Raw genomic sequence first — 21,455 nt, 5'->3', positions numbered from 1 at the left:
GATATTTGTCCTCAAATTTCTTTAAATTTTAGTTAAAACACTTTTGCTTGTGGAAAATCAGCAATCACAAGTGGGAACAACATTTGAAGGTGTTACATCATGCAGTTGTAATTACATACTGTTAAGTGGGGATGCAAAATCCTTTAGCACTGTTCACTTGAAAATCTGTGTTTGAACATAAAAGAAGAGCTCTACCTGTTAGCAACAGAAGTATACATGGCAAAGCTTTCTACCTACAATTATATATACTCTACTCTGATCATGAAGCAAGTTTTTCTTTCTTTGTAGCTAAGGGGGCAGGTGATATTCAAAAATTGAAAAAGTGAACATTTAAGGGACACAGAAATTTAAAATTGGATCTTAGCTGTGAAGCCTTAAGCAATGTGATTTTGGTAAGGCATGCATTCCTAAAAGCTTAGATGAAAAAATTTCTAAGTTGAATCATTTTCGGATCACCTTAATATTCAGAAAAATTCTTTAGTGACATAACAAATCCTTCTATAAAGTGGATAATCTCCTTCTAATTCATCTGAGTTTAATTTGGATTTTTATCAGCATGGCTTATTTAAGGCAAGATGTACCTCTGAAGAGCAAAGAACATTCATTCCGCTTCCTAAGCCTTTCTTTAAAGAACAGTTGTACGCCATTGTCTTAGAAATTCTGTGAAACAACAAGTTGCTCATGATGGAACAAAAGATGATTCTTTGTGAGCAAGTGCTGTCCTGTCCTGTGAGGGCACAGCTGCTTGTCTGCATCTCATTGTAGGCACAGGGTTCTGGCGGCAAGGAGCGTCAGAAGGACCGATGCTCAGGCATCCGTGTTTTGCATTAGGTTGTAATTATAGCTACCTCTGGCAACACTAACTCTGAATAGTATAGAAAAAGTTGGCATTACTGTATATTTACTTCCAGTTGTACTGGCAGCAAAAATCTTCAATGTTTCTTGCATGTATTCCTACAATGTGGTTTTTAAAATAATTTGGTTATTGCCCTAACGATGCAAAACTGCTTATATTCCCAAGTGATGTGTGTGTATGTGTCTTACTATGTATTTCCCAGAATAAAGTTTGAAATATGTTTCCTAGAGTAAAGTTGGAAACTCTTCATTAGTATAACAAAAGTACTATATTCTGAGGACAAAGCGAGAAGATTGGGGGAGGTATCTGCAACAACCATGACAAGGAGATGGTACCCTTACTATATTAAGAGATCTCACATGTCAGTAAGCAAAATTCAATAACCTTGTTTAAAAATGAAATCAAAACAGTTATTCTGAGAAAAGAAGTGACTTCTAACCCTATAGAAAGATGATCATGATTAAGGAAGTATCAGTAGAAACAGTGGCATTGTTTTTTTGTTCATATATCAAAACATTCATTCATTCATTCAACAAAAACATGAATGCTTACTAATCCCGGTATGGTATGAAAGGGGTTGAAAATACAAAATGTTGGTGAGACTCTGGGGAACTAGTTTATAGTGTCTGTTGGAAGGAGAGTGATTGACACAGCATTTGTGGAGGGGAACTTTTCAAATTATTAAAACTTAAGTTTTTCCATGTCCTTTGAGTATCAGCCTATAGATGTACCCATGTAGATGTACCTGTCATATTATCATGATTCTTATCATTATACAATAGCTGCTATGATTTATTTATTGGAACTGAATACTTAGTATTCTGCTAAGTGTTTCTACATTCTCAAAATAGCTATCAGAGACAAGTGCTAAAATGACACTAAGACTTGGATTTTCTCCTCAAAGTCACTCAACTGATAAATAGCAAGCAGTGCACCAGCAGAGCCCCCATGCTCGCGCTCCTGGTTGACCTCCCAGCAAGTGTGCAGTGTTATTTGTAAAGGGGAAACCTGGAAGCAATGTAACTGTCCATTAATGGGGACCTGACGAATACCTCCTTTCATGTAGTACCCTGTGTAGCCCTAGGGATTATATATGCTAATAAGGAGAGAACACCACAATTTACTGTTCATAAAATGACACAGTTCAGAACAGCGTGTAAGTTTCCCCCCCGCCACACTTTGCAGAATGAAAGAAAACATAGATGGAGCTATATGCTCTGGTACACCTGCACATGTATAAGAAAATCTATATGAGAGCATGTTAAGAGACTCAACTCGTCTGAGATAAGGAGACTCTGCATAAATATCTTCTTCTGATTCCCATTATAAAATAAATTATAAATTCATAAATTTCAAAGCCTTACCCAGTCCTTTCTGGGGAAAGTGATTTTCACTTTTTTGAATTCGGATAATGTAACATGAAAAAGACAAACGGCAGGAAGAGGAGGCAAACTTGATTGGGAACTTATTTATAAGGTGGTATGTTAATGATTTTATATGCATTATGTGACTTGATGCTTTTAAGTGTCCCTAACTGGTAATTACTATTGCCTATCCATGTTTTATATGGAAACTGAGTTTCGTAAAGTTAATAAGCTCCTCACATTACAAGACTACAAATTAGTGGAGAAAACATTTCTTGGTGAAAAATAGCATTATGTTAGCTACTAAACAAACCAGCTCTTGTTTTGTCCTGATTATTTAGCACCTTTCTTATATCTTACTCTGTTCACAAGGTAGAAGGTGGCAGAGGTTATGTATTCAGATTCGGAGCCTGACTTAGAGTTTGGAGTCCAGTACTAATTAGGTCACCTTTTACCTTACTTTTCATTCCCTTGTGCCCAAGATTATTAAAAGAGATCAGCAATAATATCAGATTCATAAAGGTATTTTGATGATTAAATTCAGTAATTATATCTCAATAGATGCAGAGAAAGCATTTGATAAAGTACAACATCCTTTCATGATGAGAACTTTAAGCAAATTGGATACAGAAAAACTTTCCTCAACATAATCAAAACAATTTATGACAAAACCATGGCCAGCATCCTATTGAATGGGGAAAAGCTGGAAGCATTCCCACTAAGGTGGGGAACCAGACAGGGATGCCCACTCTCACCAATAGTATTCAATATAATACTGAAGTTTTAGCCAGAGCCATTAGGCAAGAAAAAAAATCAAGTCAAACTATCCCTATTTGTAGATGACATGGTCCTATATATAGGGAATCCAAAAGACTCCACTAAGAGACTATTGGAACTCATAAAATATGAGTTTGGTAAGGTCACAGGATATAAAATTAACACACAAAAATCAATAGCCTTTATATACACAGACAGTGCCATGGCTGAGAGCTTCTAAGATCAATCCCATTTATAATAGCTGTCAAAAAAACTACCTTGGAGTAAATCCAACCAACAGCATCAAAGATCTCTATGATGAGAGTTATAAAACATTAAAGAAAGAAATAGAAGAAGACATTTAAAAATGGAAAAATCTTCTATGTTCTTGGATTGGAAAAACCAATGATATCAAATTGTCCTTATCATTGAAAGTAGTTTACAGATTCAATGTAATTACAATCAAAATACATATCAGAGACATTATCTCTGATATAGGAAAAACAATGCTGAAATTCTTATGGAAACACAGGAGACTCCATGTATCTAAAGCAATATTATACAACAAAAACAAAGCCAGAGGTATCACAATACCAGATATCAAGACAAATTACACAGAAGTTATAATCAAAACAGCCTGGTACTGGTACATAAATAGATGTGTGGGCCAATGGAACAGAATAGAAATGCCAGAAATCAACCCACATATCTATAACCAAATTATCTTTGACAAAAGAGCCAAAACCAATCCCTAGAGGAAGGATAGCACAAAATGGTGCTAGGAAAAGTGGGTCTCCACATGCAGAAGTATGAAGTAAGACCCCTACCTTATACCTTACATGATAATCCTCTCAAAATGGATAAAAGACCTAAATCTACAATGCAATACCATCCAATTAATAGAGAACATTGGGGAAACCCTGTAAGACATTGGCACAGGCAAAGAGTTCTTAGAAAAGACCCCAAAGACAAAGGCAATCAAAGCCAAAATGGACATATGGGATTACCTCAAATGGAGAAGCTTCTGCACTGCAAGAGAAACACTCAGAAAAGTGAAGAGGCAACCCACAGAATGGCAGAAATTATTTGCAAGCTATGCAGCTTACAAGGACTATATAAAGAGCTTATGAAACTCAACAACAACAAAAAAAACCCAGTTAAGAAATGGCCAAAATACTTAAATATGCACTTTTCAAAAGAGGAAATCTAAATGGCCAACAGACAAGTGAAAAAATTCTCAGGATCACTAGCCATCATGGGAATGTAAATCATAATCACAATGAGGTTTCATCTCACCCTGTTAGAATGGCTCTCATACAGAAATCAACAAACAATAAATGCTGGCAAGAAAGTAGGGGAAAAGGTACCCTAATCCACTGTTGGTGGGAATGTAAACTCACACAGCCACTATAGAAGATGGTATGGAGATACCTCAGAAATCTGAATATAGATCTACCACATGATCCAGCCATCCTACTCCTGGGAATTTAACAAGGGAAATGAAATCAGCATATGAGAGTTATTTGTACCCCATGTTTATTGCAGCTCAGTTCACAATAGCTAGGATATGGAATCAACCCACTATCAACTGAAGACTAGATAAAGAAATTATGGCATATGTACACCATGGACTACTACTACATGGACTACTACTGGGACTACATTGGGGTAGAAAAAAAAACTGAAATCTTGTCATTTGCAACAAAATGGATGCAATTGGAAAACAGTTTACTTAGTGAAATAATCCAGTCCCAAAATGACAAACAACATATGTTCTCCCTGATCTGTGGTAACTAATAGAGTACCTAAAAGATAAATTACGCAAGTGAAATTGACACTTTGAGATGCAGTGACTTTGAACAGCCATTGTCTTGACTGCTGAGAAACAGCTCCTTTTTTCATACTTTTTGTTGAACTTCTTACTTGGTATAGGGTTATTCTTAAAGGTATAAAGTTAATTGAAAATAGATCTTAGTAAGATAAGAATGGGAATAGGAGAGGGAGGAGGAGGAAGGGTGGGAGTTTGGGTGCCAGGATGGGCGCTGGGAAGAATCACTAAGTTCCTGAATTTGTATTTATGAAATGCATGAAGTATCTATACTTTAAATAAAAGGTTTCTGGGAAAAAAATAGTAATCATAAATTAACACTTAGAACAGAGTCTGGCATAGGAAAACTAAGTTTTAATTGATGTCATTAGTAAAAGGACTTACATGCTACATGTTCTTTTTAAACCATTGGTACTTAGACTGAGATTTGCATATGGTAATTAGTTACTACTGATTCCTAGTTGTTAATCATACAGTGTTATAATGCAATAGCATAATAAAATAATATGTATAATCTATAATAGTGCAAATAAAAATATTTATCTTGATATTAAAATATAGGCTGGACCCTATAAAATTGTACCTTTATAGATCCAAATGAGTTAAACGTTAGGAATTTCATATGATTTAGCTTAATTTATATATTTTAATTCTTCCAAGTGTGATATACATGTGTGACTCTTTAATCCATCCAATATGTACAGATATTTTTCTGATAACTCTGTGCATGTGTATGCATAACAACACATTATTCTTTTTTTACTTATGTATATTTGAAAGAATGAGACAGATCTCCCTAGTGAACCACTAGTTCACACCCTCAAAATGCTGAAACAGAACCAAGGTAAATCTGGGGACCAGGAACTCAACCTGGGCCTCGCTTATGGATGACAGGTAGCAAATCACCTGAGCCATTACCTGCTTTTTGCCTTCCCAGCATCACAGCACCAGGAACCTGGAATTGGGATTAGGGCCAGGAACCAAGCCCATGGTACCTGGGCATCTCAATGTCATCTTAACCCTGTGCCAAACCCTGACCCAAGAAAATCACTTTAAGTGCATCTGAAGCCTGAGACTAATGATTGCTAATTATTATTCCCTAAACATAGCATGCAATTGCCATGGAAAAGCTGAGGAATGCTATTATGATGAAGAAGTTGCCAGAAGAAACCTGAGTTTAAATATACATGGAAAGTACATTGGAGGGGGTGTGTGCATTAATTGTACCCAAAACACTGCTGGTATAAATTGTGAAACCTGTGTTGACGGCTTCTTCAGACCTAAAGGGGTAAAGTATGCCTTTTCTTTCATTAAGTGTTATTTTTACTTTTTTTGTACAAAAATGGATTATACATCAATGTAATTTTGATAGCTCCTTGAAAAGTTTGGACTTCAAAAAGGGGACTAGGAATGTTTCTTATTAATATAAATCTCTGAGGATGTAAAACTAAATATTTCTTTCACTTCAGAAAGCTCTGTTGTCCAGCACTGCACCTAACTTGGCTAATCCTCCGCCTGCGGTGCCGGTACCCCGGGTTTTAGTCCCGGTTGGGGCACTGGATTCTGTCCTGGTTGCTCCTCTTCCAGTCCAGCTCTCTGCTGTGGCCCAGGAAGGTAGTGGATGATGGCCCAAGTGCTTGGGCCCTGCACCCGCATGGGAGATCAGGAGGAAGCACTTAGCTCCTGGCTTGGCTTCGGATCAGCGCAGTGCCGGCCATGGTAGACATTTGGGGGGGGGTGAACCAACAGAAGGAAGACCTTTCTGTCTGTGTGTCTCTCACTGTCTAACTCTGCCTATCAAAAAAAAAAAAAAAGGGGGAAAGAAAAAAAAAAAGCTCTGTGTGCCACATTTCATTCAGTCCCCATCCCAAGTAAACAGTATTCTCATTTTTAAAGTATAATTTAATTTTGCATTTTGGGAAACCTCAAAAATGTAAGTAAGCAATATAGAGTAATTTGTGTCTTCACTTTTTTTTACCATAACATTTTAAGATTTACCCATGTTGTGTGCATCAGGGTTTGTTTTAAACTGATTGGAAGTATTCCTCTATATGAACATATAAAAAATGTTAATACATTCTCCTGTTGACAGATATTTGGGTCATTTCTAGTTTTGGCTACTTCCTACAAACAATTTTATAAAAGTCTTTTTGTGGTGATTTAAAAAAAGAATAAATACCTAGAATGATTCACAAATAGATATGTGCCAACATTTGACATGATAGGTAACTGATAACATTTGACTAATTAGTAGTAACTCTTTACATAGTCACTATTTGTTCTGTTTTATCTCTAGTATTTGATACTATCTTTTAGAATTGTATTCTAATGAGTGAGAAATGGTATATCATGATGGATTTAATTTGCAGTTCAAGTGCTTATTGTACCCTCCGAAATCTTCTCTTGTAAAGTGTCTGATTGAAAATGTAAGTCTTGTTTTATTTTATAAACTTCATCTTTTTAATTTTTAGGGCTGTGGACAATCTCAAGTAAATATTTTTGTGTGTATGTGGTGTGAAGTATTGTTTGGTAGCCTGATGTTACCAAAGCCTTTTGTTGAGAATTTTTTGTTCCTATAAAGTGAACAGTTTCTGGAGGCTCTGGTTCCTGGACGTATTTGTCCATCCTTTTGCTAATTCTACACCAACTTGATTTGGTTTTCTTAAATCTAGAATTCAGGTAATATAAGTGTAGCAACTTTATACTTCCTTTGGAAGACTGTTTTGCCTATAAAAGTTTCTTTGCATTTCCACATAATTTTAGTGTCAGGATCTCCCCGCTTTGGGAACTGGCCGGGTTACCACGAAGGAAGAGTCGAGGAGACTGAGGAAGGTCAAGCTAAACACATTTTATTGAAACTCTAGGCCACTAGGAGAGATCGCACAAGCCTACTCCTGCAGGCACTAGGCACTAGGGACCAGGGAAAGAGGCTGAGCAACCTCTGGTTTACAGATCTGAGGGTCCCCTTATATACAGTTTCTAGAGGCTAGCCCTGCCCACATTCCGACCTCCCAGGGTCCCATAGTCATGGCAATGACAGTTTGTGGTTAGGCCCTCTAGTTAGGCCGCCCTTTTCAAATCTTACCAGCTAGGGTGGTTGCCTTTCTACTTTTCTTTCAAGCTGTGCTACTGCGCACTTACTTTCTTTAAAATGGTGCTACAGTTACTTTGTTTCAAAGGGCACTACAGTTACTTTCTCCATGAATGGTTCCCTAACATTTAGAATCCTGTTGTTTGTAATCTATATACAAATATAGAAGTAACTGATATCATCATAATGTGTCATTTAAACAATGAACATACTTCTTTACTTGTATGTTCTTTAATTACTAATAGCAGTGTTTTCAGTGTAGTGTCTTGTTTTCATTAAGTTTAATCTTAGGCAATTGGTATTATTGTAAAACATTGCTTTCTAAAAATACCTTTCCAGTTTTTGGAAGCCATTAATTTTGAATATTTTTGCTCTCAATCCATTTAAATTTCATGTATTGGTTCTACTAGGTTTAAACTAGATTCTTTAGATGTATACACATAAATAATCATGTTGCTTGAATATAAACTGAGGCTTTGCCCATTGCAATATTTGTGCCAATATTAAGTGAAACTGGTGAAAGCTGACAATTTTACTTCATTCTCAATCTCAGAGGCAAACATAGTATCTCACCATGAAGTGTGATGGAAGCTGTAGTTTTCTTTTATGAAAGCTCCTAGTCAGATTCAGCAAGTTTCCTACTATTGCTAGGTTGCTGAGAGTTTTTATAACAAAGGATTATTGAATTTGGCCAAATGCTTTTCTAAATCCACCAAAGTAGACATAAAGATTTGCTCCTTTATTCTGTTAATGGGGTCAGTTTGCCCTGATAAATTACTTTTAAAATTAAACCAGCTTTACATTTGTGGTTTAAACTTCACTTGCATGTAAAAACAGGATCACTTTTTATTGGATGATTTGATTTCCTTAGAAGTATTTGCATCTTCTCATAAGGGATATATATCTATCAGAATTTTGTGTTGGAGTATATTGATCTCAAAAATGAGTTGTGAAATGTTTCCTACTCCTCTGTTTTCTAAGATAATTTGCAAATGATTGGAATTAATTCTTTTAAAAATGTTTGATACATAGAATTCTCCTGTGGTCTATATATGGTTTATATAGGCCTCTAGTTTTCCTTGTGAAAAAAAAAAAACTTTGTTATGATTTTGAGTTTTTAATAGATATAGGGCTAGATAAATTACATTTTTTCATGAGTCAATTCTGATACATTATAATTGTCAGTATTTCATTTTATCTAGTCAAATTATATCCATTAAATATTGAAAAATATATCCTTATTCTTTTGATTTTATTTTAAAATGTTAATATTAATTTTAAAATTGAAAGACATGCATATAGACAAACAGAGCCCGTATCCACTTGTTTACTGCCCAAATGTCCACAACAGCTGAGGCTGGGCCAGGCCAAAGCCAGGAAGGAGATAGTATTCTGGGACTCCCACGTTGTTGCAGGAACTCATTTACTTGAGCCATCAATACTGCCTCCTAGGGTTCACATTAGCTCGAAGTTGAAGTCAGGAGCCAGACCCAGGAATTGAACACAGGTACTTGATTTGGGTCAGTATAAACCACTTAGTTTTAACCACAAAGCTAAACACTTGCTCCCATTTATTATACTTTTAAGACTGATAGCAAGGGTAAGGGATCTTTTTTCTGCCAAGAACCATCTGGATATTTGTAAAGTTATTTGCAGGATATGCAAAATTATCAGCTTAAAAATTAGCCTGCTATAGATTTATTGAATTTCAAATCCCACCTGCTGTTGTCTTGTTGCCCTTGTTGCCAGCCAGATGATTTTGTGGCCTTATATGGCTCAAGGACTAGATGTTCCCTCCCCCACCCAGGCTGTAGTATCTGTACTGATATCACCTGTGTAATTCATAAAATTGATCAAGCCTTTGCCTTTTTGTGTCTATTGTTTTACATTTTTATTATGTTACGTCTTTGATCTGTTTTCCTTTTGAATTTCTTTTGTTACCCATCATTTTTGAAACTGTATTATAACTCTTTCTCCTTTAATAACATAAGCATTTAAATATACATTTTATTCTAGGAAGTCCTTTAACTGCTTCCCATACATTCAGAAATGCTTTATCCTGTATTTAAACAATTTCTATTTTCTCATAAGAGTACTTTGTCATTTAATTTTCAGATTTGGGCTTCATTGAGTATCATGTTTTCAGTAAGTTCCACAGTGAATGTCTTACGGTCAGAGAACATACTAAAATGACAGCGAGCTTTACAAGTTTATGAGACTGATTTTAAAGCTCAGGGCGTGTTTTCACTTGGTAAACCAACATGTGCTCTAGAGAAGATCTTTCCTGAGTTGCTAATTGATATAAATATGAGTTGCTACAGTCTGTTATTGTGCATTAGCGTTACTGAACATGCCAAGTACATAGGTCGTGATGTTGCCAAATAACCAGCATCAAGCCTGAGCCACTCAGAGGAAAGCTTTTGTTTACTTGGGACAAGTAAAAGAAGACAGTGGGGGAAAAAAAAATCCTGGAAAGAAACTGCCTCCCTGAGAAGCAGTTTGCTAGGACTTTGTCACAAGGGTTAGGGGAGTGTCCAAGATATGGAAAAGGGGCAGGAGGTGGTGCCTCCTGCTCCTACAATGTAATCTGCATACATCAATCTCACACTGTGTGTTCAAAATTTGCTGGCAGTCTCCTCTCCTGCTGAAAATTTGGCATTATAATGAGGAAAGTTCAGCTTAGGTCATGAAGATCTGACTCAAGCTGGTTTCTGGCAGTTGAAGCCATTCCTAATCTGTGGTGGTCCCACTGCCTCTGAGTATAAAGTTCCTCAATATGCTTTTCTGGAACATTCCGTGAAAGACATGCACCAGTGCTTACAGCTGTTTCAGATGTGCTTCCCCTATTCTAGTGCTCCCTTTAGGACTAAATCCTGCACTCTTGGTTATAATTCCTCCCATTTATGTTGTCAGTATTTCTTCATGTACCTTGAAGCACTGGTTTTAGGTACATATACATTTAGAGTTTTTAACGTTTTTATATTTTTATACGGTTAAACACTATTAGTTACAAGAGTGACAGGGAGAGAAAAATGAAGATCTTCCATCTGCTGGTTCTCTCCCAAATTGCCTGCAACAGCTAGGGCTAGGACAGGCCAAAGCTAAGAACCCAATTTTCATCTATGTCTCCAAAGCAGGTGTCAAGAACTGAAATACTGAAATACATCATCTGCTGCCTCCCAGACAGATGATAAAGGAGCTGGATTGGAACAGTGGAGTAACCAGGACATGAATCGGGCACTTGGATATGGGACGTAGATGTCCCACATGGTGACTTAGCCCGCTGCAGCACAGTCCATTTTTGTATCTGATATTCTGACATATGAATAATTATGAAGATCTCTGAATCTCAGATAAATCTCTTTGTCATACACCTACTTTATATTCCATTAATAGGGCTATTCCAGCTATTTTATTCCTATACTGCATGGCATATTCCTCTGAATTTTTAGTTTCAATTTTGCTGTTCATTTAGAAGCATGTCTTATGCAAAGTAAAATGAGTATTGCTTCTTTATGCTGACAGTGTCTTTTTACATGCGGGTTTAATATAATCTAAAAGGTCACTGCCTATGCCAATGACTTGCAGTATTTCCCCTATGTTTTCCTCTCATAGTTTCAGGTCTTAAATTTAAATCCTCAATTGTATTTTGAGTTAGTTTTTGTATAGGGGACCTTGTTTCAAACTTGTGTTTATGAAAATTCAGTTTTCCCAACACTATTTGCTGAAGAGGCTGTCCTTTTCAAGGAATATTTTAGCAGTTTTTCAAAGATAAATTTGTTCTAGATGCAGCATTTATTTCCTGGATTTCTATTTTGTTCCATCGATCCATGCATCTATTATTATACCAGTACCGTGCTGTTGGGGTGACAACAGTCCTTTAGTACATCCTGTGATGTAGTATTGCGATGCCTCTAGCTTTTGTTTCTATTGTTTAACATTGCTTTGGACACTCAAGATATTTTGTTTTTCCATATGAATATTAGGATTTTTTTCTAATTTTGTGAAGAACTTGATTCTTTTTTTTAATAATATGCCTACAGGGGGGCTACAGTGGTGTTTTATTGTTTGCTTTTTGTTTGCTGGCTTAGTAATGGCTCTGGATAGACAGTACATTCTCCAAGTCCACTTAAATTGCCACTCATATGTCAAGCCCCAGTTTAAATGTCACCTTTTCCATGAGACATTGCTTGACTTCATTATGTTGTTTTATGACTTTCTCTTCTTTTGCCCTGTAACACTCTGTGTGCCTGTATCATTTAGCATCTTCTTTTTGATAAATGTCTTTCAAAACTGGTATATCTGTAACCTGTCTGCTATGCCAAGTTCTTCCTTAATCAAATTATTTTGAGACTAATATATGAACTTGCTTGATTTCCAATAAGATACACAAATACATCTAGTTTTAACTAGATAGTTTAAACATTAATAAACCAGTTTCCATTTATAAGTTAAATCTAAATCTATGCATTTATGAAAGCTATGTTTTATAGGGGTAGATATATATATATTTATATGTGTACATATTCTATAATCTCTTATTTCTTGGGTAAATAATTTAGTTTTTCTTTCATGTTCAGTCTGAAAATGAATGAATTGTGTATATAGTAAATTGGATCAGTCTATCATTGTTTTTTTTTTAACTTTTATTTAATGAATATAATTTTCAAAGTACAGCTTATGGATTACAATGGCTTCCCCCCCCCCCCAAACTTCCCTCTCAACCCCTGCTCTCTCTCCCCTTCCATTCACATCAAGATTCATTTTCAATTCTCTTTATATGCAGATCAGTTTAGTATTTCCATGCCTGAAATACTCTCATGGGCTTTTCAGCCATATCCGAATGCCTAAAGGGCTGATTCTGAGTCCAGAGTGCTGTTTAGGACATCTGCCATTCTATGAGTCTGCTGTGTATCCCACTTCCCATGTTGGATTGTTCTCTCCCTTTTTGATTCTATCAGTTAGTATTAGCAGACACTAGTCTTGTTTATGTGATCCCTTTGACTCTTAGACCTATCATTATGATCAATTGTGAACAGAAATTGGTCACTTGGACTAGTGAGATGGCATTGGTACATGTCACCTTGATGGGATTGAATTGGAATCCCCTGGCATGTTTCTAACTCTACCATTTGGGGCAAGTCCAATTGAGCATGTCCCAATTTGTGCATCTCTTCCCTCTCTTATTCCCACTCTTATATTTAACAGAGATCACTTTTCATTTAAGTTTCAACACTTAAGAATAATTGTGTATAATTATAGAATTCAACCAATAGTATTAAGTACAACAAACAGAAAAAAATACTAAAAGGGATAAGGTATTAAGTTGTTCATTAACAGTCAGGGCAAGGTCTGATCAAGTCACTGTTTCTCATAGTGTCCATTTCACTTCAACAGGTTTCCTTTTTGATGCTCAGTTAGTTGTCACCAATCAGGGAGAACATATGATATTTGTCTCTGTGGGACTGGCTTATTTCACTCAGCATGATGTTTTCCAGATTCCTCCATTTTGTTGCAAATGACCCGATTTTATTTTATTTTTTTTTTTACTGCTGTATAGTATTCTATAGAGTACATGTCCCATAATTTCTTTATCCAGTCTACTGTTGATGGGCATTTCGGTTGATTCCAGGTCTTAGCTATTGTGAATTGAGCTGCAATAAACATTAATGTGCAGACAGCTTTTTTGTTTGCCAATTTAAATTCCTTTGGGTAAATTCCAAGGAGTGGGATGGCTGGGTTGAATGGCAGAGTTATATTCAGGTTTCTGAGGAATCTCCAGACTGACTTCCATAGTGGCTTAACCAGTTTGCATTCCCACCAACAGTGGGTTAGTGTCCCTTTTTCCCCACATCCTCTCCAGCATCTGTTGTTGGTAGATTTCTGTATGTGAGCCATTCTAACCGGGGTGAGGTGAAACCTCATTGTGGTTTTGATTTGCATTTCCCTGATTGCTAGTGACCTTGAACATTTTTTCATGTGCCTGTTGGCCCTTTGGATTTCCTCTTTTGAAAAATGTCTATTGAGGTCCTTGGCCCATCTCTTAAGTGAGTTGTTTGTTTTGAAGTTGTGGAGTTTCTTGATTTCTTTGTAGATTCTGGTTATTAACCCTTTATCTATTGCATAGTTTGCAAATATTTTTGCCCATTCTGTTGGTTGCCTCTTCATTTTCCTGACTGTTTCTTTTGCAGTACAGAATTTCTCAATTTGATGCAATCCCAATAGTTAATTTTGGCTTTGACTGCCTGTGCCTCTGGGGTCTTTTCCAAGAAGTCTTTGCCTGTGCCTATATTTTGCAGGGTTTCTCCAATATTCTCTAATAATTTGTTGGTGTTGGGTTGTAGATTTAGGTCTTTAATCCATGTTGGGTGGATTTTTGTGTAAGGTGTAAGGTAGGGGTCTTGCTTCATGATTCTGCACGTGGAAATTCAATTTTCCCAGCACCATTTATTGAATAGACTATCATTGTTTAATGTATTTTTTTTTTTGACAAGCAGAGTTAGATAGTGAGAGAGAGAGAGAAAGGTCTTCCTTTTTCCGTTGGTTCACCCCCTAAGTGGCCTCTAGGACCAGTGCGTTGCGGCTGGTGCACTGCGCCAATCCAAAGCCAGGAGACAGGCGCTTCCTCCTGGTGTCCCATGTGGGTGCAGGGCCCAAGCACTTGGGCCATCCTCCACTGCACTCCTGGGCCACAGCAAAGAGCTGGACTGGAAGAGGAGCAACCGGGACAGAATCCGGCACCCCAACCAGGATTAGAACCTGGGGTACCGGCGCCACAGGCAGAGGATTAGCCTAGTAAGCCATGGCGCCGGCCTGTTTAATGTATTCTAACAGTATCAACTCTTGGTTATAGGCTGAAGGCACAGACCCATTAAGTGACCACATTAGGTTGTGAGCTCAAGTTTTTCTAAAATGGAGTCCACATAATTACTTCCCAGCATATCCTGCCTCTCAGAAAATCAAATATTCTTTTAAATATTATATAATTGATTTTTGCAAATGCTACCTACAGATGTATTTAATAAATCATACCAAGGTCAAGTGAAAACTTTCCTGGAAAATTTTGGAGGGATTTTTTTTTTTTTCATTGCTAATTTCAAACTACATTGCAAAGCCAGAGATAAACTACCTTGTAAAGCAAACTACAAGAAGAAAGCAGTCAGGAAAATTTTATTAGGGACAACAAGAAAATACTATTTATTTATGTATATTTGTTATAAAAGTGATACTATGGCTATAAGAGCTACAGCCTAAAATGTATAATAATTGAAGGCTGGGATTTTGTTTTTAAAATTAGGCAAAATACATGAAACTTTCTTGAATGATCTTGAAAACTACTAAATCTAACTAATATATAGAAATTTACTGTGCTGTGCTCTTTGGGCATCTGTTTAGAATGATTGGATTTTAAACAAATGCAACTGTCTTAGAATAATTTCTTATAACTCTCTAATTATCATTATATGTTTTTAAAACTAATTTATTCTTAAATGTTTGCTGGCCTGAAAAACATTGATATTTTTATTGTACTTGATTAAGATTATTTTAATATTTTTAGGTGTCTCCCAAATATCCAAGACCATGCCAGCCATGCCACTGTGATCCAGTTGGTTCCTTAAATGAAGTCTGTGTCAAGGATGAGAAACACGCGCGACGAGGTGAGAGCTACAGCAGAGAGCCACTGTGCTGACCAAAGGACAAGCAGAAGCCAGTGATGGTGTAGTGAATACCATTTAGATAGTAGATCTCTACTCATGTTTCCTCCAGAAAGCAGCCTGTATTAATCAAGTAATTAATTTAGTTATAATTGGTTTGAATGATTTAAAAGCAAGAGGAGATTAATCATTTGTTTTGATTGGTGTAGGTATACATATGTTTATATGTGTGTATAAACAAATATATATATATATGTGTGTGTGTGTGTATGCATTTATATATATACACACACCCAGAGAGAGAGAATCAAAATCTTATGTGTTTGATTTTTATAAACCTTGTTATTTATTAGGTAGTTTTGTAAATTGTATGAGTTCTAGAGTGAAGTGTCAGCATTCATTCAAAGGTAAGGGTTGGGTGTGTTGCGCTGGGGAGGCAGATTACGTACTGAGTGTAGTCATGAGCTGATTAAGGGGAGAAAAGCTGACATTAATTTAAGCCAAACACTTTTCATAAATAAAATTTAGTGATAAACTTCAAACCTTAAAGAATCATTTGGTAATTTAACTCATAAATATAAAATATCTCCCCCTCTCTGCTTCCCTCCTTCTCTACCTACCCACCCATCCACCCATCCATCTATCCATCCATCCATAAATCCTATATTATTCAGTATCTTCATATTCTGAACAGCATAGGGTCTCTGAGTACCTAGTCCACAACATTTCCAGAAACAAAACTTGACCTCAAAACCTTATGACATAGAACAACTCTATGTTTTACCTCAGTTTCTGGGAGTGTTAACTTCAGAAGTAAATGTGGAGAATTTTTGCTTATTTTTTTTTAAGATTTATTTATTTGAAGGGCAAAGTTACAGAGAGAAGGAGAAACAGAGAGCCTTCCATGTACTGGTCACGACAGCTGAGGCTGGGCCAGACATAAGGCAGGAGCCTGGAACTCCATCAGGTACCCAAGCACTTGAACCATGTTCTGCTTTCCTAGGAGAATCAGTAGGGAGATGGATGGGAAGTGCAGCAGTAGGAACTTAAACTGGCAGTCATAGAGGATGCTAACATCATAGGCATTGCCTTAACTCACTGTGCCACAGTATTGGCCCCAGAAATAATTTTTAATGCTTTCATAACCTTTGCTAAAATTATCAGGTTTTTCCCCCATTTGATCTATGGATGCAATATGTTAAAAAATGAACTTATTAATATTAGCCAAAATTTGTATAACCAGAAGAAATTCTTTTTGGCTATTATGGGTGGTCTTTTTATTATACTCTAGGATTCCATTTGGTTTTTATTTTATTTATGATTTTCTCATCCAAATTCCTAAGTTAAACTGCCTGTGGCTCTGACAGCTGTCAGTTATGCTACTTTGGCAAGTCATTTCATTTCAGTGAGCCTTAGTGTTTTCAACTCTAAAATGAGAAAAATAATACTGTCAGACTCACATTGAAGTTTTCAGTGCTGGCTCTATTAACCCATATGTAGTGGATAATGCTAAGTACGAATTTTGAAATCCATGCACAATTTTCCTGTAATTTGGATCGTCTGTGAAATAAAAAAACTTATTTATTTGAGAAGAAGACAGATGTGCCATCTGCTGGTTCACTTCTCAACTGTCCACAACAGCTTAGACTGAGTCTGGCCGAATCTGGGAACCTGCAACTTTGGCCTTGATCTCCTAAGTTTTTGGGAGGAACTTGAGTCATCACTGCTGCCCCCTAAGGTCTGAAAGAGCAGAAAGCTGGAGTCAGGAATCCAGCCCCGTCCATTAACTACATGAAGATCCCACATATATATGATTTTTAAAAGCGATTTGTACCTTTTAATTTCATTTTCGTTTGTTCACATTCATGTTCATTTGTTTGAAGTGATTTTCATAATAAATGGCACAAAGCCAATTTAAGTGTTAATAACATGCTTATTTTGAATTCTCTTTGTTGGATTTTTATATCAAGTTTTATAATTGACATAACAAACTGAATCACAAAACCCTATATTTTTCTGTGACTCCTAAGAGTTTAAAACTTTGAAAATGATTTGTCAAAATTAACTGCTTTTAAAACATTTTCTTGCTCATTTTTTGACAGTTTGTCCTGTTTTTTGGTATCCTTGACCAAATTTGTTTATAGTTTCCTTGTTCTTGCCTGTCTTTTAAATTTTTCAGATCTCTTGTTTTTTCTGCAGTGTTCATTTTGTTCCTCTTTTCTACAATTACTGTGTTAAATTTTAATTTTTTTTAAATAATGGAGCTGCTTAAACCTGTAAGTTGACTTTTGGCTATAGTTTTTCCATATCCAGTAAACATTGTCAAGTTCCTTTCTCACTAACACTAAAATCTACTTAGGAAACTAATTTTCAATGTGAAGTTTTGATTTTCTCTTTATCCCAAGGTATTAAGAAGAGATATTAACTTATTAAGTTTTAGAGAACTTAATTTTTTATAAATCTATCATCATATTCAATTTCATAATTAACTTAATCCTGATTCATTGTGGCATTTGATATAAATCTTGAAGGAGTAATTTATGTTAAGAAATTCAGCCTCGATCATTTTTACACTGATAAATTGAATGTTTTTGCAAATTAGCCATTGATAAGCTTTGGTGAATATTTATAGCTATATACTATATGTGATTCACTTTATTCAGTTATTAAAATTTTATGCTTTTTCCTAATTCATTTGTAAATATTTAAAGTGAAAAGGTTAATTTCATTCTCAACCATTGAGTTTTGAATAATTATTCTTTGATTCCCAGTAATAGTTTGTCTTCTATGTATTTTTGAACTTCACAATTTGTGCTTATTTAAGGCATAAATATAATAATTTAAGCCTATTTTTATTGCAACCTAATAAATGTGAAATGAGAGATTGTCCTATTAAATCTACTACCTTGGCCCTAATTGACATTGTGTTTCTGTATATATGTGTGTGTTTGTGTGTGTGTGTGTGTGTGTGTTTCTTCATGCCTTCCTAATGTATGAATTTTTTGTTTATTTTTAATATGTCTGGTCATTGTGTATGACTTTTTTGCACATGGCATGTATGTGTTGAATAGTAGCAATAAGACCATGGATGTCATTTAGATATATTTAGTTGGTAAGTTTGGCACTGTTTCTGACACTGTTTTCTGCTTTCTCATCATCGTGATTCTTTCTTTTTTTCTCTTTTATTTTGAAAGACTATATTTTTATTGATTTGCTCTTTTTTCCAGATTTTGAAGATCTATAACTTGTACTCATTTGTTCTTCCTCTGTGTATTTATCTTTAAAAAAACCACATGAACAGAAATAGTCTTTACTCATAAAGTAAAAGAAATTTAAACTACGTTCATCTCCCTCCTGTGCCTTTTTATCCCCAAAGTATCCATCCTCATGAACACCCTTAGCTGTTTCTTTAGTAATATTGCCAGGGACACCCTTAGATTATCGCTGTTAAACTGTTGTTTTAAATAATAAGTCTTTAGCACGACGTTTTTTTCCATCTGTGATGGGCCAGGCAGTCTGGCTTGTATAAGAACCATCAGGTACACACAGAAAACTGCTTATTCTTCTCAATGCAGAGTTTGTAGACAGGACTCTTTGATCTTTCTTATACTTTTTTTGCAGCAATAGTTTTGATAGATGCTTTTTGATTTAGTCTTTGTATTTTTAATTCTTAATGTTCTTAATGATACTTAGAAGATGCTATGTTGGCATTATCATAGCAAGCTTCTCATTGAGCCCTATACCCTTTGTTTTTAATTTCTCATCAAGATAAATCTTTCAAAGCTACTATAATTAAAACCTTAAGAACAACATGACATATCTATTTTTAAAATGTTGATATGTGGCTCCTGTTCCTTTAGGTCTGGCTCCTGGATCCTGTCATTGCAAAACTGGCTTCGGAGGTGTGAGCTGTGATCGGTGTGCCAGGGGCTACACTGGTTATCCAGACTGCAAATCCTGTAACTGCAGTGGCTCAGGGAGTACAAATGAGGACCCCTGTTTCGGACCCTGTAACTGCAAGGTGCATTATTTACTGTAGTAATAGCCAGTTACAAAGTGATTTTCTCTGACTTCCCTGTCCTGGCTCCTGACATTAAGCCATGGTAACAACTTCTGTAGATTTCCCATTGTCTATTTTATGTAAAGTACTTCTGTTAAGCATCCTTAAATGTGTATCAGGTTCACTGCAGCCATACCTTTGTAAGTATCTAAAAACCTAGAAATCCACAAAGTCTGTACCATTTCATAACAAAAATACCACTACCATTGCCCATCATATATGGTACTTTAAAAGTAGCAGCCCTTTAAAAGTAAATAACACTTCCATCTATAGCTTTGTATTTAACTCTGGGAATAATTCTGTTAAAGATTTCATTCTGAATTTTTAGATACTGTCCTGAAGTTTGAATTGAAATAAACCAAAAATTATTCACTATAGTTCAACTCTTTAGCTGAATTACCAAAACTGAAGAAGCCCTAGCGAAATTGATTAAAGACTCAGTATTTGATCCCAAGAGTACTTTTAGAAATCAAGCTTTATTTGCTGTACATAACCAACTAATAGCTCATCATGTTAACACCAAAGGATGCATTACACCTGCAGTTTATACATGCAGAGGAAACAGAGGCATATACAAGTCAGATGAGCAGGCTGGCATACTTGAGTGATAATTTCCTCATCAGATGGTGTATAACCACAATAGCTGAGAAAATGAAAAATTCTTGGAAAAATTGCCTTCTATACTGTTGTGTAAATGAAAGTTACTTCTTTATGCTTTTGTTTCCAATTACAGAGGGAAACTGGCTACATTTTTTTTCTTTCCTGATTTATTAGTCTTTTCTAGATATATATATAATGTTATATATTTAGTTCATACCTGTGTGGACATAAAAGTGTGTATACAAACATTAAGCCATAACATAAGTAGAAAGTATCAATTTAAAGGTTAGGTGTGTATGTTTTGGAACAAGAATATCTGAAATAAAAAACAGCTAAATATCATAATAGTTACATAATAGAAAAACCAGGGCAAATTAGATACCACCCTTGGATACCCATGGCAATAAAATTCCTATCTACTGAAGTAAATAGAAAGTCCAAAAGTCTCATGGTAAAGAGCTGCCATGTACTGGGGCATAGTAAATTTTCTAGATGTAGTGTGTTTTGTTGCAGTACTATCCGAAATGAAATATTGCTCCAGCAGACGAGGACTCCACAGCAATCTGTGATTGATTGATGGCTTGCTAGGGGCACTCAGAGGGGCACTTCCCTCTCTATCTCCGGTTTCCTTTTTGGCCATCCTCCAGGCTCTTAGCACATCTCTGAAATTTGCCAAATTATATGTTGTATGTGCTTCATTCCTTTTCCAAAACTACAGACAGCTCCTTTGAAACTTCCTCAAATGAAGAGCAGGCAAAGCTAAGCTTAATACGAAGAGCAACTTCCCAAGTCTCTAGAATATGGGCAGTCAAGCAGGGGGTAGGGTTTGAAGAGGGTCAGGAGGGTTTTTGGTCCACCTACCATGATAGAAAGGACTGTGTCTACTATTTGCAATGAAATAAGAAACAAGCGAGGGAGGGTGTGGTTTTTTTGTTTGTTTTTGTTGTTGTTTGTTGTTGTTTTCTCTGTCAAATATGGGGAGCCAGGCTAGAGCAGGAGAGCTGTAGTGATGAGCATAGTTCTACTGAAAACTCCTTTAGTTACTCCTGGCTGTGCTCTACCTGACCCAATATTGCATCAGTAGTGATTATAACCCTGGTAAGAAAAATGTCCCCCATGAAGGCACTCAGAGCTCCACACAGACAACTAAATGCAACAATAAACAATAAGTCATAAAACAGAATGAAAAATTAAGTAAATAGCACCATTAAAAGAAATGCCCTTCAAACATATTTTAAATAGACT

The 21,455-nt window shown here is 35.9% G+C and overlaps 1 protein-coding gene across 1 annotated transcript in view; it reads left to right on the top strand.

Moving 5' to 3' along the window:
- Positions 1–21,455, top strand: part of LAMA2 (laminin subunit alpha 2) — a 705,005-nt gene that overhangs the window by 276,827 nt on the left and 406,723 nt on the right. The window contains exons 10-12 of the mRNA XM_089333528.1: positions 5,914–6,092; positions 15,454–15,553; positions 19,411–19,571. Coding sequence (XP_089189654.1) covers positions 5,914–6,092; positions 15,454–15,553; positions 19,411–19,571 — 440 coding nt within the window. The remainder of the gene's footprint in view (positions 1–5,913; positions 6,093–15,453; positions 15,554–19,410; positions 19,572–21,455) is intronic.

The sequence above is a fragment of the Oryctolagus cuniculus genome, chromosome 5 (genome assembly GCF_051225735.1).
Source record: "Oryctolagus cuniculus isolate XC-2025 breed Fujian yellow rabbit chromosome 5, ASM5122573v1, whole genome shotgun sequence".
In the NCBI taxonomy this organism is placed as follows: Eukaryota; Metazoa; Chordata; class Mammalia; order Lagomorpha; family Leporidae; genus Oryctolagus; species Oryctolagus cuniculus.
The sequence above is the reverse complement of the archived record's forward strand: the minus strand, read 5'-3'. Positions and strand labels throughout refer to the sequence as shown.